This window comes from Gordionus sp. m RMFG-2023, chromosome 5 (assembly GCF_954871325.1).
Source record: "Gordionus sp. m RMFG-2023 chromosome 5, tfGorSpeb1-WG-v2, whole genome shotgun sequence".
Classification (NCBI taxonomy): domain Eukaryota; kingdom Metazoa; phylum Nematomorpha; class Gordioida; order Chordodea; family Parachordodidae; genus Gordionus; species Gordionus sp. m RMFG-2023.
The window spans coordinates 7,485,568-7,512,051 of NC_088779.1; the positions used below are offsets into that span (position 1 = coordinate 7,485,568).

Consider the following 26,484-nt stretch of genomic DNA (forward strand, 5'->3'; position numbering starts at 1 on the left):
TCACTCCTGTTTTTTTTAAGTCAAAGGGGAAAAGATATATATTACCCCTCATTCATAGTTAGCGCGAATTCGCTGCGAATTATACAAAATATATTAAGGGTTATCCTGCATTCATAGTTAGCACGAATTCGCAGCGAAGTATGTAAAATATGCTCTGTATTTTTATATAATTCGTTGAGTTCGCGCTAAATTTGAATCCAGGTTTATATATAGGTTAATGACATATAATAATACATAGACTGACGATGCATTCATAATAATGCATTTGAAGCGTCATTGAATGCAAATCAGCTGGGCCCGCCATTATGGTAACCCATATAGTAATTATTCTCATTATAAAACTACTATTAAATTGATAACTTTCTTGCTTACTATCTCGATGATCCAGCAATTCTTTAATAAAGTTTGCGTCAGACCTAAGAATAAATTGGCCTCTCGTTTAAAATTATTAATAATGATATGGGTAATCAAAATGGCGACCCCAGATGTTTTCATTGATGTGCATTTTTAATGAATGCATCGTCAGTCTAGGTAATATTATATGTCATTGATATAGGTATAATTTAAAAGTATGCTATTTATACATTTAGTAAATCAAAACAAAAATTCCTTTTAAAAAATTTTTCAAAGAAAAAGGAAATTGCTAGCATAAATTTACATAATAAAGAAAACGATTAAAAGATATTTTTTTTATAAAAAAATTATAAAGGTAAAGAATGTTCAAAAATGTTCTTTAAATGACATGTCTATATTAATAATTTTATATGTCGTATTAGATAGGGGATATGTATTTATTGAGTGAGGGCGATAAATTTGGGTAATCTGATTTGACCGGAAACGTGTTACAGCATATGTGAAGTAACTACCCTAATGAATTTAAGACAATTTTTTATTAGAAAATTTAGTGTATTAATTACAATTTATATAAAAAATGAACATGAGTTAAGTGAGTTTGCAAAGGTTTTTCAACAAAATTGTTTATCTGAAATCGAAAAATACTAAATCCCTATGGATTCCATATCCATTATTTGGTATAAGAGATCTGTTGGAATTCGAGATCTTCAATTCCTACGTTTTATTCGTGGAGAAATTTTTTTTAAAAAATAATGGGGATCCGGGATATTCTTTTTTTAAATACAAAATATTTATTCTAACACTCCATTTATAGAAAGCGCCATTCGCTCGAGTGATGCGAAATTAATCGCTAGCGAAAGCATGGCTGATTCTTCAATCATCTCACCATAAACATATGTTTTTCACTTTCATCACTTCGCCGAGTATTTTAAAATTATATATATTATTGGCTTGATTATGTAAATTACGTCAGCTAAAATTTTTGCTTCTCTTGATCGAATCGCGCTTTCTATAAACGAAGCATAATCTATTATATTATGCGTATATACCTATACTTTGTCTTATCTCATCCCAATTTGTCACGAATTTTTAAGCCGATTTAATTATCTGTCCATTAGCCAATGACATATAATTAATATCTAGACTGACGATGCATTCATTAAAAGTGTACATCAATTGAAGACAGCTGGGGACGCCATTTTGATAACCCAAATCATTATTTAAATTTTTTTTAAACGAGAAGGCCAATTTATTCCTATGTCTGACGAAAACTTTATTAAAGAATTGCCTGATCATCGAGATAATAAGAAAGCAAGTTATCACAATTTAATAGTAGTTTTTAACATGAGAATAATTGCTATATGAGTTACCAAAATGGCGGTTTCAGCTAATTTGCATTCAACGACGCTTTTCAATTTTATGAATGCATCGTCAGTCTAGGTTTTATTATACGTCATTGCCATAACCACACCAAAACTAATCAGTATTTTCACAACCGATAAAATAATTTTTATTTTAAATGCATTGTTTAAATTAAACAAGTATAAATTTTATTTAAAAAAAATTATAGTTTTAAAATAAAATTCAGATGTCATTTTTTTATACCCTATATTGTTTTGATTTTTTTTTTCTGGAACGAAAATTATCAAAAATAAAGATCTCCAAATATTTTTAAAAAGGTTAGGGCAGGGGTTGACTGGCCAATAAGCCAAGCGAGAAAAAGTCCCATAGGGTCTCAAGATTAAATAAAAACTAAGACCTTAAGAGATTTTTTTTATAAAATAAATTTTTTGATTATTAAAAATGATTTGCAAATAAAGAAAATAATTGGAAAATCGTTGGACGGAGCAGCAACGATACGAACTTTCGGTAAACTATAAATAATTAAAAAATAAGTCTACAAGCCATTGGCCAGAATTATATAGGTATGAGCCTTGGCAGTTGAAGGCGAGTTAGTATAGAAAATTGAATTAATTGGATTCTTAATATTTGTGTAAATTTTATTAAGGTAGAAATTATTATGCCTATTACAAGCTAGATATTTGAATTAGTATTATACATTATATTATATATAAAAATTAATTTATAAAGGGGAATATGTAGTATGACAAAATAAGCAATGCAAAAATGTGTAAGTAAAAAAAAATATAACTCAAAAAATATTTGGGCACCTTTAACGTCTCATGTGGCGTTTTCTCTCCCAGTGCGCCCCTGGTTTCTGGGCTAAGCCTAAAACTTTAACTTCCCTCAGGTTTCTCTGATAATAATAAACCTACATTTTATAATAAAATAAAAAAAAATAACCAATAAGTGGTCTTGATTTAAATTAAATATGTTTGAAATTTACCGTTCAATATTTTCAATCACTATTTGAAACAATTTCAAAAAAATATTTAAATGACAAAATTTTAGAAATCCAGGCGAGGGCTTAAAACGATCATCAAAGTTTTTAAAGATTCGGACCGGGCGGGAAAATAAAAGGCCATACGGGATCAAAGATTTAAAAATATATAAATCAGGATCAGGTCCAAAATTTTTTTTTCAGTCCTAAAATTTTTACTTCTATATGGACTCTGATCAAAGTTATTAGATTATTTTATCTTGCATATTTTTAAAATATGAACAGAGCGGGTAACTTTTTTAAAATGATTTTAGAAAACAAGCTTCTATTATGCCCGAGAGAGATTCTGGTTGAGCGTTAACACTATTTTTAGCCGATTCCAAAATGTCTTTAACCGAAAACAATCATTCAAGTCTCAGGTTAGGTGTTCAAAAGATAGCCTAAGCTCGGAGAATGTGTAAAAAAAAATTAATTCGCGCCTCAATGCTCTGCAATTTTCTTCGGAACGCGCTTTAGATTTAGCCAAATTTACCGATTTCAGGGTATACTGGTATTGAATATAATATCGCTATCACGATTTTTCCTATATCCCCTTAAATAAATAATTTCTACCAATTTTTTTTTAAAATTAATTAATCCTCTTGGTCAAAAAATTTAAAACGCAAAATGGAATCATGCGAATTCGAGTCGGAACGCATCTAAAATTCCCTCATGATAACAAGCTGCCTAAACTCACCCATTCATAATTAGCACGAATTCTCAGCGATTTATATAAATTTTTTGTATATTTTTGTATACTTCGCAGCGAATTCGCGCTAACTGTGAATACGGGGTTAGGTTTTTTTTTTAAAAAAAGGATTGCTCATATTTGGAGAATTTTTGGTCATTTATTGTATATTAGGCCATTTTTAACCCCTTAAAGAAATCAGCTGAGATGTATCATCCTTATATTAAAGTTTATTTTCTGAACCTTAACGTATATTTTTTAAAATTTTATACATTAATTAATGGACCGAGACAGGTAAAAAAAAGAAGTTTAATTACAATGTCGCACCAGTTTTAAACAAAGAAGATCAAATTTCACAAGTTAGCTTAGTTTTGTTACCCATGGAAAACAAAATGAAAAAATACATATCCCTTTTTTTGTATCATTTATCAAGTCATAGATACAATTATTTAAATATTTTAAAAAAAAAATTTGTTGATTTTTTTTACATGGGAATTAATATGAGGAACAATCCTATCTTACACCTTTTTTTCAAAAAAAGTTCACGCAAAAAAACATTGACATTCTTTGACAAAAATTAAAATAACGACCTTTTTTTAAAAAAATAAATAATATTATTTATAATAAGAATATAATGATTTTATTAAATAATAAATATAATAATTATTAAATAAATTAAAAATATTATTTTTATTGTATAGTATATAGTAGTAAAGTGGAGTAAAAAAAAGAGTGTACAATAGATAAATTTTACTGTCACGCTTGCATGAAAGATAAAAATTTCCATTTGGTTCTCCGAAGTCTATTACAAATATAAATTAAAAACTAAATTTGTGTGAATTTTTTTTTTAAAAAAAATAGGATATAAATAAAAAATTATTTTAATTTTTGGTGTCTCTGATAAATTTATTAGTTCGTATTATATATAACGTATTATAGAAAGAAAACTAAGAGGGAAGAACACTTGTAGTTCCCTTTTAGGATTTCAAATTAGATTTTATTTTGTTTGAGGAGTAGGGACTCCTTTTTAACCCTGCCTTAATCGAAATTTTTCTACCCAATTGATTTAAGAATTTTAAGGATTTACCGGGGTTTCCCAAAACACTAAAATATTAGAGGAATAAAAATAAAAGAATTTGGGAGGAAACTGTATTTATTGCATTTTTTTTTATTTCTTGGAGTTCCAAGGGGTCCGAGTTTATATTAGCCGGGAATGCGGTAGCACATGAGACATCCCAGACAAGTATTTTGCCACCGAGCCAAGAAACGAAATTATAAATTCTTTAAAAATGAATTATAATTGTAATAAATATTTATAAATATGGTAATAAGATCACTTAAAAAAATATTTTTTTAACCTACTTGATAATTTTAATTTGCCCGTTTAAATTTCCTTTTCAAGTTTATATAATTTAAATAAGTTTATTTATTTTTTAACTTTATAATAAATTTTATTAAATCCAAATTTCTATAAAAAAATAATTATGCTATTTTCAGTATTTTTTAAAAGATACTTTTTAGATGGATCTAGATACAGTTGCTATAAATATATCTAGATAAAATTTATATATATTTATATAAAGTGTGCTGTGCTAATGGTTAATTTAGCATTCTATTATAAATAAATTAGGAAGTGAGCTAAAAAATTTATTGAACTGATATCACAAATCATATCTATATATAAATATGTAATAGTGTAGTTGGAGGGGGGGGGGGTTAGCGTTCCCTAGCCAAAAATTATAAAAAACATACTCTGGAATTGTTGAAATCCCCGTTTAAAATTAATGTTCAATGCACTAAAAAATGTTACAGGTGTTAATCAACGTAAAGCCTTTACTGACACAAAATATTGTTTAGATAATCAGTTTAACAAAAATCAAAAGGCGTTGGATCAAATAGCATCTGAATTGGGTATTTGCTGAAGATTGGAAGGATGCTTGATGTACGATGTGTGATTTAGGAAAACTATGAAGACATGTATACTTATTATAAAAATTTAGCAAATTCTAGCAACAGTAAAAAAAAATAATTGGCTTTCACTCTTATATAATGATAAATTCTTATCAGATCTCGTTTTGATATATTTTCTTGTGAATTATCAAATCTGTCTTTAAGGTTTCAGGCAAGAACAATCAGTTTACCTAAAACTAAAAATCAATAAAGCGAGCGATTTCTGCATTGTGCAAACTCTAACCCATCAAGGAATCTTTCGGTATATTATTAAAAATTTTGAAAAGGCTTTGGCAACTATTATAGATCTTTTTCGCCTCTTCCTGATTATTTCCGATTTGTGCATTATATCAGTAGCGTCACTAGGAGAGGGCGCATAGTAGCTCAAACCCCCTGAAAAATTTGAATAGTCCCCTCAATTAATCTTTTTTGTAGATTTGATATTTCTTACGATATATATTATCAATCCTAATTTAAATATAATCTTTAAATAATTAAAAATAAAAATTCATTTGAATATTTTGATTATGATTCATTTTTTCTTAAATCCCTAATCAACTCTATTAAAAAATTTAACACTAAATTTAAAATGCCTCTTCCAAAACGAAATTCAAAGAATCAGAGCTGCTACGAAAATATTTACTTCAACCACTTAATAATAATAAATCACATCACCAACTGATTAACAAGGTATTAAAATAGTAAGTTTTTAGATTATATCTACTAAAATTTAGATAATGAAAGAAACTTACAAAAGATGCGCATTATTCCTCACCTAAATCATAAAATTAAATGCTTTCAGCAGCAGAAAAAATAATTTTAAATTACTTAGTTTCACAAAAAGTAGGTTATTTTGCCATCATGGTAGATAAAGATAGTACTAACGATGTAAGCTAATATGAATAATTTAGTGTATGTGTTAGTGCTGTAATTGGAAACATTAATATTAAAATATCATTTAGTTTTATTTAAGAATAGATCATTTGTCAACAAACATTTATAAACATTAACATATTTAATTTAGATTATTCATGATATTTATACATTATTTTATTAATTATTCAATTGGTAATCAAGGTTACCGCGTTTATATTTTTAGTAATAATATGTTTTCTTATTATTTATAGTAAGTTATATTCTTTTGATCTTTCAATATAGATTATAACATCTTGTCAAATTCATTAAAATGAAATAAGATTTGTTAATATTGTTGTAGCTGTTGAAAAAAAGAAATAAATTTAATTTAATACATCAAATGTCAGTTATTTTCTGACAGGAGAATTTAGTTTTCCTGGTGAATGGAGGGAAAACGTGATCATCACATGGGTTGTTGTTAAAAAAGAGTCCTTTGTTTGCTATTTGGAGTTTGGATTAATTGGAGAAGATGTCAGCTGGGAAGAACAAAGAATGGAGAAGATTCAACTATTTTTATAAATATTAAATCTTCTGATAAATATAAATATGAATAAATATGGATCTTCGTTAAATATATGTATATAATTTTATTAGAGTGAAATAAAAATTAATATATAAAAAACTTTTAAATAATTTATTATTAAACAATATAATTTCTACAGGTCACAGCCATTTTAAAAGATATGTTTATAAAACAAAACCACAATCTTGTTTAACTAAACTACCTGGAAAAATGAGAGGCACAGACTTAATATCCCTTCATACCCTGACCTTTTGTTGTATTTCGACCATCGAGTACCCTCATCGGAGAGGGGAAGATGTCGACGGTGTTCGTGGGTCCGGTATGGTCGATAAAGGGGACAGGGGGCCGGATTTGGCCATCATTTTAGTCATAGAGACTCAATAAACATGACGGGAAATTATCGTAACATAAATTTTATTTTACTCCATAGGTAATCAAAAAAAAAAGAATCAATATAACATTAATTTAATCTACAATAAAAATAATCAAGAAGCAAAACGACGTAAAATTTTTAATGCCCATAATTCATTTTAGGAGGTCTTTATATAGTACCCCTTTTTACAATCCAACAACAATAACAAAATATTAATTTCATGTCATCGTCAATCTCGAAAACTGGCTAGAACCAGTTTTGAGAAAATCAAAACAGGCTAGGTATAAGCGAATCGTAACAAAGAAAAATATAAATTGTAGTATTCTTTAAAAAAAAACACATCACTTATAAACGAATATTGTACAAACAAAAGATAATATAAATTATAAAATAATTAAAAACACAACACTCCTCCCCGCTTAACTTCTACTACCGCCGTACCGCTAGAGCGGTGTTTAGCCCTAAGTTCATTTACTTAGACACATAAAAACACAGGGCGGATTTAAATCCTAAGTTTATTTAATTAAGCACATAATCAATAACCAAAAAATAATAATAACGGCATATGCCGTACCGCTGAAATAGAGCGGTGTTTAATCCTAAGTTCAATTACTTAGACACATAAAAACAAGCCTACCCTCCTAAAAAATTCGGCAGCGATGTTTTCCCATTATTAATTACACTTTTTAAATTATACTGGTATTCCTTTCATAAATTTTAAAAAGAATAACTTAAATTATTTTAGTTCTACTACCAGCTAACAAAATATTATAAATATAAAAGAGTTATATTTTAGATCATGAATTCAATTAAAAAACCCATCATTTACAATGAATGAATTATTGTAGCATATTGGTGGCATGAATATGAGTTTGCTTAGAATGTCTAATCCTTTTAAAGGATAGAAGAAAGATTTATTTGGAAAATAATATCTATGATTGTGTTATATTATAGGAATTATTAAATTAAAATATTATATATCTTGGTTATTGAATAGTATTATGTTTTAATTTGTAACGCGCATTCATTTAATTCTGTTTATTCTGCTTCGGCGGTACATATAATAAAATTGGAACGATACAGAGAAGATTAGCATGGCCCCTGCGCAAGGATGACACGCAAAATCGTGAAGCGTTCCTAATTTTTTGAATTATATATTGAACCATATATCTCCAACTACATCTATATTTATAATTAAATAATTTGTGTGATCTGATTCATAATTATATTTGTCATCCGGTGGAAAATTTGAAGTGATAGAACGGTAACTATTATTTTATTTTATACATATTTATTTACAGATTCAATGAACATTATATCTCAATATTGATAGTAATTATAACTTACACTAAAGAAATTAACCTTAAAATCAGCCATTACCCACCTTTAAAGTAATTAAATTATACTGTAGTTCTCGGGTATAGGCTCTTTTTTTGCCCTACTCCTTTTTAATAAGCCTATAGAGGTTTTGTGCCTACAAGTACGTGCGGCTTGCCCACAAACGTGTAGAGGGCTCCTCATATTTTTACTTTTATACCCAAATTAAATTTTTCCAATTAGATGGAAATAAGGAAAACCTAGCGTAGCTTTGTTGAACCTTCAACGCTAGAGGGCAAAAGCGCCATATATCACGTATCACGTAAATTATATTTTTATTTTAGTTTTACTTTTCAACTTAACCTTTTAATTTTATATTATAATTTTAGTTTGTAAAAATATTATATAAACCATAAGAAATATAAATAAAATGTACATTTTTAAACATTCTTTATTTTAGAATCAAGTGTTCCGAGAACCTCCTTCTTCATGGTACCCCGGCTCTGGGTAGTGGACTTGAATGTGATTATCAATGCCTAACCTAATGAGATGACCAAGAACCAAAAAAATTCCCTAGCACGTTCTTTCACGCCAAAAGCTTCTTTCTTCATGGTGCCCCGGCTCTGGGTGGTGGACTGGAATATGATGACCAACACCTAATCTAATGTGACCACCTAGAAAGAACTGATATGGAAGTTGGACGATAGGCCATGAATTCTATATAGTGTAACCAATGATGATTTACAATTAATTCTAAAATCCGCATAAGAAAAAAAGTTATTATAAATTAAAATTATATGCCTGGATTATGGTATAAATTAACTTAAATAAATAACTTTAATGTAAATCAATCATAATGGACATATTTGAATACATAAAAAGCCTTAAAAAATATTTACTTAATAATGAATTATAAGTTGAATTTCTTAGTAAAATGCCAATTGATATTTTTCATATATTTTGATTTCTTGAATTATGACCAATTGTGGAAATTAACTGAATTACCTAAAGATGAATTCTTAGGTACAAACAATTAAAAAATATTACAAAGATAAAACATTAAAGAAAATAAAACTATAATTTTAAGTAATTGAAGCATATAAATTTAAAGATTTAAATCATATGATTGATTTAAAAAATTATAAAATTAATATAACTCTTATAAGTAATACTTAATGTGATAAAAAGTTTTTGAAATTTAAAGCTTAGAAGACAAAAGGTTGTAAAAACAAAACATCTTCATTTTAGAAAAATATTAGATGTGATGAGGAGATCATTTTCTAAAAATCACCTTAGGAAGAATTATTATTTTAAATACACTTTTTTGAATTAAAACTAGGGTGTAAAATTTAAACTTTTTTTTTAAAGAGAGGGAAATGGGCATAATATTTATTTGCATAAATATTAATTTATGAATAAAAATAAATTTAAACACTAAAACGCGAAAAAATAAATCGGACACTAAAACGCGAAATAATAAATTGGACATTGTTGTAGCTGTTGAAAAAAAGAAGAAATAAATTTAATATAATATATAAAATATCAGTTATTTTCTGACATGAGGAATAAATTTTTCCTTGGGGGAAGAAGAGAGAGGGGAGATCAGAAGATGTCAGCTGGGAAAGAACAAAGAATATTGGGATTTGAACTATTTTTATGAATAAATGAATATGAAACATTTTTATGAATATGAAACATTTTTATGAATATGAAACATTTTTATGAATATGAAACATTTTTATGAATATGAAACATTTTTATGAATATTGAAACATTTTTATGAATATGAAACATTTTTATGAATATGAAACATTTTTATGAATATGAAACATTTTTATGAATATGAAACATTTTTATGAATATGAAACATTTATAAATTATTTTGATGTGAACATAAATAAAATATGGTATAACATGAAATTAAACAATGTGATTGTCCTAGTTGGTAATGTTTATTGTTGGTATTTATTTAATTATTAGAAAAAGATTGTTTGGGATTGATAAGTTATATTTTTTAAAGGGAAGGGTTGAGAGTAAGGGGCATTCTTCTATAGACACTAAAACGCGAAAAATTAAAACGTTGAAAATTTATATAACAATCTTATTGATTTATCATTCTTCACTTATTTTTATATCCAACTTGATGAATTATTATTTCTAATTATTCGTGACTGACGGATGATAATAACAATTTTGAAAATTGATAATAATAACGACCGAGTACTACAAACAAGCTCCATGACAAATTCACGATTTATAAGGACAACTTACGATAAGGATATCAAGCTTACGATTTAAACAAACCAACGTGCTAAATCGATTTAAACAAACCAACGATTGGGACAAGCCAACGATTACAATGACTTATGAAACAACTTGATGACCAAAACGATAAACCACTTGGACAACAAACACTCTATTAATGCTTAGATGAACTTATAGGAAGGCTTTTTTAGAAGAGGGAGAATGTTATATTATAGGAATTAATAAATTAAAATATTATATATTTTGGTTATTGAATAGTATTATGTTTTAATTTATGTAACGCGCATTCATTTAATTCTGTTTATTCAAATTATAATTATAAATTTATTTTAATTTTACTTTTGTTTTATAATGTTATATAGCAATAACGATGGTAAGGGGCCGCACCATGTTATACAATAACGATGGTAAGAAAAACGGTTTTAAGTTATAATTATTTTATTCAAAAACTAAAAAATGATACTAAAAATAAATATAAAATAAGGTATATATATATATGTATTATAAAAAACAATTTAAACGAAATATATATTTTAAGGCTATAATAACTATTTAGGTTAAATAAAAAATCAATCAATCAACATATAACAACTTTTTAATTTTATATTCTAATTTTAGTTTGTAAAAATATTATATAAACCATAAGATATATAAATAAAATGAACATTTTTAAACATTCTCTATTTTAGAATCAAGTGTTCCGAAGACTTCTTCTTCAGATTGTTAATAAATATATATATATTTATTTGGTCGATGATTAGCAATATCATTGTATTAAAATAAGTCTATAATAAAAGTATTAATTTTTACAGCAGCATATTTTGTTCTATTTCATCTAAAAATTTTGTAGATAACCACTCAAAAAATTTATCCTACCCCCCTAAAGTTTTATAACCCCTACCCCCCCCCCCCTAAATAAATAATTGAATGCCAACTGTTCCTACCCCCCCCCCCGTTTATGGAGATTCAGACAAAAATCTTAATCGGGGGGTTATTAAAAAAACTGATTCAAATCGGGACATTTAGTAATATTATGAAAATTTAAAATCAATAAATATTCAGAATATGGGAAAGGAGTCATTGCGGTGCGTATGAAATTTTTTCAAAAAAAAAATATAATCTTACGAAAATATATGAAAGATTTATCAAAAAGTTTTTAATTTATGTTTATATACATATAAATTTTAAAAGATATCGGTGTTATTAATGACATTTTATATAAAATGTAATAAAAATAATATTCATTCATATTCTTAATTTAGAAAATCGATTTTGTATATATCATCTTTTTTCATAATATATAAATTATAGCCCTAACCCCCTCCCGTCAAATTTTAGAGCAATATACTGCTGTCATGTAATTTCTATCGAATAAAATATATGGAATAAACATATATCTATATGCAATCACCTTGTCAAATTTGATTTTTCTGACAGGTTGTGTAACATTTATTCGAAACAAAAATTATCAAATGGAAGATTTAAAATATTATGTTGATAAAACTGTTCATAAGTTTATTGGCTTTGATGAGCCAGCTCTCGGAAAAGCAATTATTAATTGTATAAATAATGGCCTAGATAAATATGAGACTTCAAGTTTTAATTCAATTTTTAGATTATATTAAATGTATAATAGAAAAGCTTACCACGTTTTTGGATGAAGGCAAAGCCCTGAAGCTAGCCAATAAGATATTTAATATGATGTCTGATTCTAAATTATTTGATCCTGCATTTAAACCTAGTAAACGTCAGAAAGTATAATTTTTATGAACTTTTATTTCTTAACATATTTTTTTGCAGCTGGATGAAGAACTATCTCAAAAAGATATAATCGATGCTTTAGATAATGAAGCAAAACAATCCCTACTTTCCAATACAATTATGAATGAAGATCAAATTAAGGAAATTATGGCAAATGCTCAAAAAAATATTGAAGCTAGAAAACAACAGCTTCAATTACTAGTTAATTTCTTATTTGATATTATTATATGTATAAATTATATTTGTTTGATAATTTTTCATATTCATTAAATTATTACTTATAGCAACAAAATATGGGCAATAGTGTAACCACTAATAATAATGTGACTCCCTTAACATCAAGCAATAGAGCTCTCAATCTGAGTGATGCAGAAAAAGCTTTAAAAGCTGCTGAGCTTCATGCCAGAATTCAGTCTGCATTTGCTACTAAACCTATTTTATCCACTGCCATGGAAAACACCAATTTAGATGTAAACATGCAGGCCACCAATACCAAACCTACACCTCTCATCTTAGATGAATATGGAAGGACTGTTGACTCAAGTGGTAAAACTATACAAATAGCACAACCTATGCCAACTCTGAAGGTTTAAATCAATTATAATTTAATATTTTAATCAGAGATGCACCAATACTTTTATTTTAACCAATATATATATCAGTCATTTGTAATATCTCCCTGGCAACTTACATAATTGTCTAAATTTAGGACAGAGAAAGAGAGAGAAAATGATACTTATCAAAAATAAATTTTTATCTTAAAAAGTGTGTTATATAATTGAGTTTTATTGCTTTTAATTTGATAGAATCTTGCACTAGAAACAATTTCCTAAGAATCAAATAAATGAAAATAGGAAATATGATTGTCAAGTGATATATTGTTTCATGATACATAATTTTTAAATATATATTTTTAATTTTTATAAATAATAATGGCGATTTAAAATATTTGGCCTGGCCCAGGTAAATATTTTTTTAATCCTGGCCCAATTATTTTTTAAAAAAAATTTTTTAGATCGTGGCTGGAATATATTTTTTAAAAAAATACCCGGTCCATGCACCCAGGCTTAAGGCAGAGTCTCCAGGTCTCTGCTCTTTATAGTAAATGAATAAAATTCAATTAAAAACATAAAAGAAACATTAATCAGGATAACCAAAATATATTCATTTTCTTAAAATTGGTATGGCTATTATATTGATAAAATTTTTAAATTCATTTTCAATTTTATAATAAAAATCTTACCTGAGCCATGGCATCCATCAAGTATTACATTAATTGATATTTACTTTATCTTGACTAAATTAAAGATATTATTCTATTCTATATAGATAGCCAATTTTGAAAGTCCCTTTTTTATAAAAAAAATTTCCCCTTGATTTATATTATAATCATGTTTTTTATACAATACAAAATAATTAAACACGTAAAAGCTCCGCAAAGCATTCGCTTGTGAGATGGACTATCACGAGTTAGAATCTGATATTTGTCAAAAAAATTAACATTAGTCTAAATAGTCTCCTTAAATTTTAATACATTAAGATGACATGAAATATTCATATAATTTTAAATTATTCAGAAATTTTGTAAATGTTCAAAAAAATTCTTAAGTTTTTATCATGTTACTTGCAAAACTTTTTATTTTTTTTAAAGTTTTTTATCCCACAATCACTTTTAATAACCAATTTTTTCATTTTTGAAAATATTTTTTAAAAATTTAATTTTCGACGAATCAAATCGAATAATAAAATTATTTGCTTCCAAAATATGAATCGAATACAGATAATGCAAATATTCGTTTCATATTTTTGCAGGTATATTTTATATTGATCACAAATAAATTAGTGTTATTCTCTACTTTTTACACAATAAGAAAACTTTCATAACGAAAAAAGGATCATTTTACTATTTTAAAATACTTAATATTGAATGATAGGTTTAATTAAAATTTGATCGTAGTGTAGTATTGTTTTAAAGTAAAATGTTATAGCTGTGGTATCTAGATGGACTTGAAAAATAAAATGTATTAAATATATAATATGTATAACAAATAAAATCAGATTAGTGATTATTGAATAGATCAGTTTGGACTGGCCTCTAATAAACGGTATTGTATTACACCTCTAATATTTAATTTTAAAAAAAAATTTGGTATTGGCCAATGCTATATATCAGCATTTGCGATATTGGCATTCAAGATGTGCTATTGGTTCATCTCTGATTATAATGAATTGCTACCTAATTTTAATTTTTTTATATTCACCATTTTGTTTATAATCATTATTCTATTAATATTAATTTTACATTCCAAACATAAATATATCATATTAATCCTAATAATATATTTTTTTAACATTACTAATAGGCCAACATAAGGGCCAGAAAGAGAGAAGAGTTTAAAATTGCTATTCAAGAGAAACCGACTGATGAAGTGAATACATTAGGCAAATTTTTTGACCCTCGCCTTCCCATAGCAGGTCCTAGTGGAACCAGTGGTCCAACTTCAAGAAATGCTAGACATACAAGAGCCAAAGCTTTCAAGTTTTACGAAAAAGGAAAATTCGAACAAATGGCCCAAAAGCTTAGAGCTAAAGTTTGTTATATATTTTTTACATATATAAGAAATTTGCAGGTGAAGAGGTCTGAGCAGCTTATCTTGTGCAAAATATTTTTATTTCTAAGTTGACTCAGTTTCTATCTTTTTTCTTTCTTTAAATGCATAAATGAAAATAATATGACTTTGTTTTTTAGTAGAAACTTAATTATATAAATTATTATTGTTAAATTGAAAATCATTTTTTTTTCTTTACCAAAATTAACTGAGCTAAAAAAAAAGAATATTTTTAATGAAATATTCTACTTTACAATTCATTTCTAAATTAATTATTTTGTTTTGAAAAAATTAAGCGTTTTACTTATATTTTTTTAAAAAAAACGTATTATTAATTTGTTTGGGTTTTTCAGATATGTAAACCTAAATAGGGTTCAGGAATTTAATTCTATTTAATGGAAGTGTTGATATTATGAACTCGAAACCTATTTTCTTATAGGGTTCTGAACTCGCCTGGGTCCATATTACCCCTGGTTCGAGTGGTTGTTCATAAATTTCAAAATGGCTAACCATACAATTTTTAATTCCTGATACTTATTTGGGTTAGCGTCCCTTTTGTTCTCTTTATTCGTTTTTTAGAAAGGTTTTTATTTGCTTTCCAAACGTATGTACATATATATTTTTTAAACATATTAAAGCTAAAAAATAGTATTCATTAGTAATGTATCAAAAATCGTTCTACCTTAAATTATCTAAGAATTATTTATTTTTTTATAGAAATTGGCCTATGGACGCATTGTAATATATATTTGAATCTGCGAAAAAAATATATGTCAATATTTATTTTTACCGAAAAATTATAAATAACAACAACATAATATTATTTTCCATAAAAATTTTTAGTATGACTTTATTGATGATAAACTGTTTTTAAAGTTTTATTTTCGTCTATAAGGCTGGTAAGTTTTTTTTAAGGGAGTTCTTCATGTAAATGAGACATTGTATTTAATAAACAGTAATTTTGAATTTTGGAAATCGTCGTTGTAAAAGATATTGAATAATTTATATAATATATCTTAAAAAGTAACTGGCTAATTTTTTCGTTACATTTTTAAAAGTTATTAGCTACCGTTATTGGTTATATTTTTCCAAAGTAACGAGTTGCAGTTATTTTTTTTCACCAAAATGTAACTAGTAACTTGGAAATAGTAATTGGAAAGAGAATTTGATTTTTTTGATACGATGTAACTATAATCAAAATTTTCTAATACCAAATTGAAATCAAGGCTAGATTAGAACAACTCCAAAATGAGATATCCCAGGCCGTCAAAAAAACCGGCATAATATCTGCCGCTAAATTGGCTCTCATGATCCCCAAAAAGGACCCCGGTTCTACCAAGGATATACCTCAATGCGAATGGTGGGATTCTATGCTGCTCAAACGTGAAAAGTTAATTCTTATTTAAAAAAACAAATTTTTAGATTCATATATTAGAATATGAGGGTAGGAATGCTACTTTGCTAGCAAGATAATATCTTAGTAGAGACATAACAAATCCGGTTTAGGACATATTATAAAAAACCTTTTTTACTATAGGTTTATCTTTATAGATATAATAGAATAGAAGGTATATCATGCTAATTAAAATCTGTTAGGAATGCCTGTTATTGGTGATGTGCATTTGGCCAAATTTTTTAAGCCCGGCCAGGCCTGAATTTTTTAAAAAAAATGTTTTGCTCAGCTCTATCCGACATAGAATTTTTTATTTACTTGTCCCAAAAAGCCCGATCCAAAATAAAAATTAGTCCGCCCCTGCCAGAATTTAACTACGAATAACAAATATTAGCGCCTTGCTTCTTGCTAGAATTTCGAAATATATCAATTTATTCGACAAAATCTAATGATACTATATTTAAAAAATTTAGACCCTGCCCCGACCCGAACTTTTTTAATAAATAGACCCAGCTCGGGCCGGGTATGGGCCTTACAGATCTCTACCTGATATAATTGGTAAGATTTTAAAGCACCCGTGATTGGTTAACTTTATTTTAAAAAAATTCTGGGTTTTTATTAAATTGAAGCATTCTATAGTAATCTATAGAATTAAAATTAAATAATACCTTATATGGTTAATTAAAAAAAAGCAATTATTCTTTACAAGAATCGAATGCTTCTATTATCTGCCACGGGTGAAAAAAAATCTTTCAGGGATAAGAATTTAGACCCTTGAATGGAAAGAATCCTGTTTTATTTTTTTATTAAATAGAGTTGATGGTTATTGATAAAAAGCGTATGAAACTAATCGTTTTTTATAAAAAATTGAACTTCATTGACCTTTTTATAAAAAATTGAACTTCATTGACCTTTTTATAAAATCTTGCAATATTTTTTTTCGCCTACAGCTATGATAGCATCTTGCCTTTCCAAAATTTTAGCTTTGGCTGCTTAGAACAGAACCGCATTACCAACTTGATTCAACACCCCATGCAGATGAAAAGACAAAGTAACTTCTATATTCATTTATCTCGAAAAATTATAAAGGTTTCTAATTTTATTTTTAAAATATTTGATATATTATTTAATGGTTACTTGAGGATATACCTAATACTAATTATTCGATTCGTGTTACACTAATGCGAATGGAAAAATTATCTGATTCAAAATTTCGAATCGAAAATGAATAAAGTAGATATATTTTCTATCGATATTATTCTTTCTAATTACCCTTACAAATATATTATTATTTGAAATAATTTGTAAATATTCTAAATTTATTCATAAAATATTTTAAATATTCTTAATTATTTAACATTTCCCTTTTTTAAAAAAAAATATCAAATTTTAAATGCTTAAAAAAATTTATATATTTTTTTTTTCCGAGGTATTTATTTTATTCTGATTCATAAACCGTTTATATACTTATTTAATACCACATCAGAGATTTATTTATATTTAAATTTGTGTATTATAAATTGTCAATATTTTATAGTCACTGGTCCTAATTTTCTGAAACTTAAGATATTCTTAAATAACTTCTAGAATAATTCTAAAAAAATTTTTAGTTGCAATATATTGAATTCCTGCATACGCGCCTGATCTCTCATGATCATATTTTTTAAAAAAATTTAAAAAAGTGTGCTCAAAAAATGATTCCAAGTTGATAAAATAACACATGGAATGCTAACACATATAAATGTGGATATCCTAACTCATGATGGTTGATTTACGTAGAATAAATAAATACTAGTATAAAAATATTTCTTGTCTTGTTTAAAAAAATATATATTTGGATTGGTTCATTTTTTATATTCCTTTTCGTAACATCAGTAGTGTTAAACGGCTGGATTTGAAGCCGATTTTTAAAAACGGCTAATTCAATAGTTTATCTAGAAAAATATTACGCCAGTCTTAAGGTTTTGCACATAGATGGCACAAAGGTTTAGACATCTATTAGCGAAATTTCGAGGGGCCATCTTTTTCGGCCTAAAATATTGAGTTAGCCTTTTTTTAAAAATATTAGTTAAAATAAAATGACGTCATTTCATTGACTTAAAATTTAGGAATGAAAAAGTATAACACGGAAATCGTGGTTCTGCTGACGAAGAAGGAAAGGAAAAAGTTAAGACGCCAGAATAGGAGAGAAATTTGGTTAGAAAAACAGGAAAAGATTAGGCTAGGTCTCGAGCCACCTCCTGAGCCTAAATGTATTATAATATTTTATTAATATATTTTAATCGAGATATTGTCGTAAATAATAATAGCAATTTTAATTTATGTACCTATCTGTTTCTGTCATTTTGCGTAGTTAATTAAATTCCACCCGTTATATTATAAATGTCAATTAATATCATTAAATCGAATTTTGAGCGTTTTAAAAAAAAGGCAAACCAGCTTGCTTTTTTTTTATTGACGTTTACAAATTTTCAATTTGCAAAATGCTTCAATTAGGTTGCACTATAAAGCCATACTAGAGCAAACTAATTTTTTAAATATATTGTATATAATAAGCTAAAATATGGGAATTTTTCGGAATTAACAACAACTAGTAAAGCAGACGATAGAAAACTAAAATTTTAATTTATTTATTTATTTCATTATAAATAAAAAAAATCAATACCCTTCAAAATGTATCAGTAAAAATAACAAATCTGATGCGCGTCCTGGGCAAGGAGGCAATCTTAGATCCGACCAAGATAGAGGGCCACGTACGAGCCCAGATGGCGAAACGCGCCAAAACTCACGAAGATGCTAATGCCGAGCGCAAACTTACCCCAGACGAAAGGAGGGCTAAAAAGGAACGGAAGATTAAGGAGGACACTAGTGACGAAGTTCACGTGGCCGTTTTTCGGTTAGTTTTTTTAAAATATTATATCAAATTTTTGTCTATTTTTTGAGAAATTTTATGGAATTCTTTTATTCGTGAATAAGAGCGTAGTTGGGTTTGCTAAATCAGCCAAGAACCACTAATAATATCCAATGTGTTCATTATGCGTTAGGAGAAAATATACCAAGGAAGACCATTGTTTTACAGCAATTTAGAGACATATTAAGAAGAATCACTTCAAACAATTCGATGAGTATAGAAAACGAAAATCATAGAAACTTCGATTAAAACCTCGATTACTACCAAATCTGTTATTAAAAAAAGATATTATTAATAAAATTGAAATTGTACAAAAAAATCTATTCATATTTCGATGTCATTTGGTTGAGATGGTGATAATGGCCGCCCTTTTTCAATAATTGAAGACTCAGGGTTTAAAAAATTTATTGACCCTATAAAGGCCTGGGTGTGTCCACTAATTTTTATAAAATTAGGGACTTGATTGCAGATGAGTCTAAAAAAATAGTGAGAAAAATTAAAATTTTATTTAGGCGAATTATCATAATATCTTCTAAAATATCGTCATTAAGATTGATCCAGCATATCGTAAACCGATGAATATTGTATAATCAATTATTGTCATAGGTTTTTTCAGTGATTTCAAGATTCTAACGATCGTTGGAGTTTTTAAAAATTTTATCACTTCCCTTGCTAGGTCAATAATCGATTTCGTATAACTTTGTCTTTAAAAATTCATTAATGACTAACTGTGATTGTATGCTGCACATCTAATGCTATAAACTTTTGGAGTTAAATATATCTGCTATTTCTTCATTTATTATATCATCTTCATCCCAATTCTCCCCTTGCTCTGATTCATTTAATAATCTTCAAATTTATTCAGGGTCTCAAATCATTTTTTTAGTATTATCTCCTGTATCTATTTCTTTCATCGCCAAATTTCTTAATACGATAATATTACCTATAACATACTAAATATTTATTCCCAGATTTCTATCTATTTGTTTTAGCAGAATCAATTTTTTAAACAAACTAATTTATTTTTTGTTTCTCTTTTAATTTTTCTTACTATTTTTAAAATCATCTGCAATCAAGTCTCTGTATAACGATTAGTGGACACACCAGGACTTAAGTAATAGGGTCAATAAATTTTTCAAACCCTGAGTCTTCAATTATTGAAAAAGGGCGGCCATTAACGGTCCCCATCTCGACCCAATAACATCGAAATATGAATGGATTTTTTACAATTTCAATTTTATTAATATTATTTTTTTTTATATCAAATTTGGTAGTAATCGAAGTTTTTGTCTAAGTTATTATGATTTTCGTTTTTTTCACCTAAATACTTATCGAATTGTTTCGAGTGATTTCTTTTAATATGTCTATATGCTATTATGACTATCTACTAATACTCACATATTCTACAAGCAGAATCTCCCTTATCATTAAATTTGAATTATTCGACTAATAAATCCTTGATTTTCATTAACAAATTTAATTTTTTAACAAATTATTTAAATTCAAAATCTAAGCCTAATTTGTAATTACAAAATAGGTCGCAGATTTTGCCTTTATTTAATTATAATTTAGATCAGAAAGCTGCAGAGGTACCATTTGCACAGCTCGGCCCGGATTTTTTTTTCAAAAATTTTTTTCGGCCGGGCCTCTCCCGGGTTTTATATATTCAGGCCCGCCCGGATTTTTTTAAATATATATTATATTTATTTTTGATTTTTATAGCTATAGTTATGGTGATTTAAAATATTTGGTTTTAAAATATACCGCCCAGCCGCCCGGATATTTTTTAAAAAATTTTTTTAGACCCGGCCCGGATATATTTAAAAAAATTAAAAACGGGCCTGATTTAAGGCCGGGCCTGCAGATCTCTGATTTAGATATCATGTATTCTAGGAATAATTATTTGATTATTAAATTTACTCTATAAATAGCCACCATTTATATATTTTTTATTGCACTTATTTAATTTTATCCATGTTATATTTAATATATTATAATTTAATATTCGATTTTTTTAACAAAATTTAAATAAAACTATCTAAACTAAATTTGCAATTACAAATATCTAACAGATGTTGCCTTATTTTAATTATAATTTAGATTTGACATATTCTACGAAATATATATTGAGTATTAAATTTACCTTGAAAATAAATAGCCACCATTTTTATATATATTTTTAATTGCACTTATTTAATCTAAATTATATTTGATTTGCAACTTATATTCTTTAAAATATTACTACCTGATTTTGTACTTTTTTTTTTGTCTTACTATCAATTTATACTATCAATTTAATAATCCACAATCAACAATATCCTAAAATAGATATTATTATATATTATCACCATTTATAAAAAAAACTTTTAAAATCTGCTTTGCTGGGTATAATTTAAAAATTTTTACGAAAAATAGCCGACTCTTAAATATAACAAAAATGATCAAAAAATGTTATTTTTAAATTAATATTTTTTTGAATAAAAAAATTTGTTTTAAATGGGAATTCTTTTTTAATAAGAAATCATTTATAAATGAAAATCCTTAATTATATGTTTTTTTTATATATTTTATTATTTTAAACGTAAAATTTAAAATAAATTTTTTAAAAATTAAAAAAAAAGATTGGACCCTGAACCCTAAATTTTAAAAAAGGGTTTTGGTTGAGCGAAATAACGAAGGTTTGGGTTCTCAGCCCTGGTTTGTGGATTTTGAGAAGACTTTTAACAGGGTGCCACACGAGGTTACTAGATAGTACCGACAGATTATGGAGATAGTGAAAGCTTTGAAGTGAAGTTAGGACTTCTTCAGGGATCCACGCTGTGTTCTATATTATTTATCTAAGTATTGGATATCGTGGTTAGAGAGTGAAGAACATCCATGGTATATGCAGATTACCTTGTATTGATGGTTAACAGTGAGGAAGAATTGAGTGATGGCAATCGATTCGATCTCGAGACAACATGTTCATGGTTGGTTCTCTATATCACACCTTTCTATTCTGAGTTTTGGCGAGTTTGATGAATTACAGTGCTGTCAGTTGCAGAGTTGGCGATACACCTTCCGGCCCAAGAATGCCAAGAGGGGTGTGGACCCGCCCTAAAAAGGGCTTTTGGTTATTTAGTTCAGAAGTGGACTGTTGGGTTAGGGTTGAGTTTAATAGAGAATCAATATTCTTTGGATTTGTAAAGAAAGGAAATTGTCATCAACTTCTCCATTATATCAAAACTTCAATATAGTTAATCTGAAAGTACTAGGATTTGTATCGTTTTTTTTATCGTTGTTGTTTTGGTTGTTTCTTTGGGGCAGTCATATCACTAGATGCAGCGCTTGTTGTAAATTTCCTCCCCTCAATTATAAAGTCTAGGATTACGGATTTAATGAAAGAATCCAGTCTCGTCGGATATATTTTTTAAATATAAAGAGAAAGGATAATCTCTAAACTAAGCTATATAATATACTAATTCGAAATAATTGGTATTGGTGGTTCCCCCGATCACCTTATAAGGGTACTAGATATTCGTTTTATTCTAATCAAGATATTTGAAGAATTATTCAGATTACTTGAAATATTAATGATATTTAAGTTAAATTAAACATTTGTCATTTCAATTGTTAATCTAACAGCAGGTGATATGATTAACAACAGTGGCGTTACTATCCTTTACAATCTCAGTGGGCTCAATTTTTTTACTAATATCCTTGAAAATGACCTGTTTTTAAGATATTTTTAAAAAAAACAAGGGAACTTGAGCCCCACTGCCCTCACCCACAACAACACTACTGATTGACAAGGTGCATCAACTGCTTCAGTTGGAATCAAGCTAGGCCTATTTTCGATTACTTCAACAAATCGAATAATTTACTATTCTTTTCGATTTATCCTAATTACAAATAATAAATTAGTCAATGATTCATAAGCCTAGTTGGAAACCAATTTACTACCAAAAAATTATAAAGTAGAAACAATAGAAGAAACTGCTTTAAAAATTGGTTCTGAAATTATAAATTAAATTAACCTGTATTTTAATTTCGTTAATAAATTGATCGCATATTCTTTCATCCGAATTGGGGGCGCAACTAGTCCACTTTGGACTGGAACAAATATAAGAACACGAACTTCTTAAGAATTTTTAAGGAACCGCCTTTTTAAAAATATTTAGAATTGGAATCATTTTTTTAGTGTGAGGATCCAAACTCTGGATAAAATCAGTTATCCACGTATTTGAATTAATTAATTTATCCTATATTTTTTAATATACAACAAAGCGTCAAAAGTTTACATAACCCTGCCAAGAAATTTAAAGTGGAAGCGAATGCAAACCAGATGTTTATGACGGGATTTGTCGCGCTTTATAAAGACGTTAACGTTATAGTCGTTGAAGGAGGTTAAATTAATTTTAATTTCATCAAAATGTCATTTGTAAAAGAATGCTTAGAATCTCCTTATAAGGTTAAAGCGGGAATTTCTTAAATAGTATTAAATGGTTTATGTTTTTTCACATGATTTTTTAAATTATTTATATTATATCCCGAATAATTTGTTTTGCGACACCTATCATATTTATATATCATTTATTCTGTAATCGAGGGAATTATTATAAAATAAGATTCCAAATATTTTATTTTTCCAATTTGAATATGACAGTTTTGTTTTATAAGTTTATTTGAGAAGTTAACTAGAGTTAATTTAATATCAAATTCTCCTGGATCAGTTTATTTTACTATGTCTAAAAGTAGGCCTATACTAGAACGAATCGAATTATATCTCCTACACCTCATTTATAGTAAACCCTATTTATTCAAGCGGTGCGGTATTTAACGCTATCTACATCACATCTAATTCTCTACAGCGATAATAATTCGCAACATGTTTTTCAAATTTTAAGCGTTTTCATCGTTTCGTTTCATATATATTGGACTGATTTATAAATACGGTACCGCTTGTACAAATAGTGTTTACTATAAATGAGGACTTATTCGACAAATTATTCAAATAACTAGTTTTTTTCAAATCGAATTATTTTGATCTATTTTTCGGAATATTATTAATGTACAAATTTAAGCAGTTTATCTTAAACAGTAAATTAATTTGCAATATGAATTATGATATCTAAAATTTAGACACAACCCCATTAGCATTATTACTAACAACACTATTTAGGTAAAACTTAAACATTTGAAATTAATTTATTTTAAATTTTCATCTACTTTTAAACAACTCATAAATTAAAAATGTAATAGGTCCTAAACAGATACGCAAGTTCAAGCATTTGGTCCTCGATCGTATCAAATGGGGAGATGACAAATTACCTTCTTACGTTTCTAATAACCCTTCCACTTTTTTTGTATCAGGAGGTCAGGATTCTTCAAAAGGTAATTATATCATTTTTTTATTGCCCAGTCTTTAAGCTGCATTTATATTAAGTTGATTCGTTGAAGCGCCATGAAGTTTTTCGTTAATGTGTATAATCAAGCTAATAGGTTTAATTCATAAATACTCAATGAAATATTGGAATTGCGACAGTGTTTACCTATATTTCAAAAGGTATTGATAATGAATCAGCTGTGATTTCACTAACTATTAATTTTGCATCGCTTGAGGATCGTGCTACTATAAATGCAGCATTGTTATTTGAATTTATCGCTCTTTTAAAAAAATAAGTAATTTATGGTAGTAACCATAGCCTCTGACAAAGATCTAATTATTCGATTATGAATTTACTAATAACGTATCAAGCTAAGGTCGACACGGGCCAGTTTAAATCAGCCCTTGGAAATTTTTAAATCAGGTTTTGCCTAGCCCATAATTCCTACCTGCTCCATAAAATAAACTTTGTAAGTTGTCTCGTCCATAATATTTTTTTATGTAAGGAAAACTACATAAATTTGCCTAATTATCAACTATAAAAATATTTTCAAAACTTTGGCCTGGTCTATACAAATATTTTGCACATGCTTTCTGCCCAAAATTGTCTGATCAGCCCTGGCCTAATTATCATTTCATAAATATTAATATTAGAATTTAAAATAATGTAATTAATATGTTTTTCCTGTATTGGTTAGTGGCTTTTAGGGCTCGAGAAAATAAAGAATTCGGGTAAGCCATAATTGCAACCTTTTTTTAAAAACAAAAGATATAACCAAAATAATGTTTTTTTTAATTTTCATATCAAACCTTGCACAGATTTTAATATTTCTAACATTAGTAAAACAAAATTTGATAAAACTCAAAACAAGCCATATTTTGAAAACCCAAAACAAAAGTTTCAAATTTTTTTGGTTATCGAGCCCTAAAATAACTTTTATCCTATCCTCTACAAGCCCACAATAATTCATTATTATCTCATCTTTAGCCCAGTCAACCACAGATACTACCCAAAATTTAGAAAATAATTTGAATCGCTGCGATCTAATTTGGGAGGGGATCGTTAAAAGACGCAGTTTTGGTCCTCTCACGTTCAAAATTTTCCCCTCGGAACCATTTGCCAGGGAAGCTTTCACAAAACACGGGGTAGAACAATATTGGAACCTGGCTTTCAGCAGAGCTTTACTCGAAAATAATGATGATTTGGCTAACAATTGAGATTTGCTTAGATGATTTTGAAATACTAAACTTGATTTTGAAAAGTTCCTTTTTTTTATTCGGGTTTAATATTGTTTATATAAATCTTAAAGCATAGATAAATTGTACAACGTATTCTGTATTATTTATTCACGTTATTAAACAAATTATAAAATTCTCCAGTACATGTATATATTGTGTAATTAATTGAATCAATAAAATTGTTATTTATAATCAAGGGTGGACATAGGTAGAACTTTACCTAAACCGAATTTATTCGATTCCTATTTTATGAATGCGAATTAAAAAATTATCGATTACAAAATTAGAATTAAAATGAATAAGAAAAATGTATCAGCTGTCATATCATTTAAAATTATTCAAAATAGTTTTTTTTTAATTTTTTCTACAACTTTCACTGATTATAAGCTACTCTCATAAATGGTAATATGAAAAAAAAACTTATTTTTTTTCCATATTTAT

The 26,484-nt window shown here is 27.3% G+C and overlaps 1 protein-coding gene and 1 non-coding gene across 2 annotated transcripts; both read left to right on the forward strand.

The window, feature by feature from the left end:
- Positions 1-8,224: 8,224 nt before the first annotated feature.
- LOC135930600 (U6 spliceosomal RNA) lies at positions 8,225-8,329 on the forward strand. The gene has a single exon (XR_010572823.1). It is a non-coding gene; the product is annotated as a U6 spliceosomal RNA (small nuclear RNA).
- Positions 8,330-12,201: 3,872 nt separating this feature from the next.
- LOC135929387 (U4/U6 small nuclear ribonucleoprotein Prp3-like) lies at positions 12,202-26,187 on the forward strand. Its single transcript, XM_065465937.1, has 12 exons — positions 12,202-12,361; positions 12,402-12,520; positions 12,566-12,727; positions 12,811-13,113; positions 14,890-15,117; positions 16,362-16,525; positions 17,479-17,579; positions 18,637-18,780; positions 19,211-19,424; positions 23,706-23,824; positions 24,681-24,812; positions 25,793-26,187. The coding sequence occupies exons 1-12, from the start codon at positions 12,238-12,240 to the stop codon at positions 26,020-26,022; spliced, it is 2,040 nt and encodes a 679-aa protein (XP_065322009.1). The 5' UTR covers positions 12,202-12,237; the 3' UTR covers positions 26,023-26,187.
- The last annotated feature ends 297 nt before the right edge of the window (positions 26,188-26,484 follow it).

Bases quoted from the DNA above. Each gene is read 5' to 3' on its own strand.
- LOC135929387 (XM_065465937.1), top strand. From the start codon at position 12,238: ATGGAAGATTTAAAATATTATGTTGATAAAACTGTTCATAAGTTTATT. The intron at 23,825-24,680 runs GTTAAATTAATT...AAAATGTAATAG, and splicing joins CGTTATAGTCGTTGAAGGAG to GTCCTAAACAGATACGCAAG. The intron at 24,813-25,792 runs GTAATTATATCA...TCTCATCTTTAG, and splicing joins AGGTCAGGATTCTTCAAAAG to CCCAGTCAACCACAGATACT.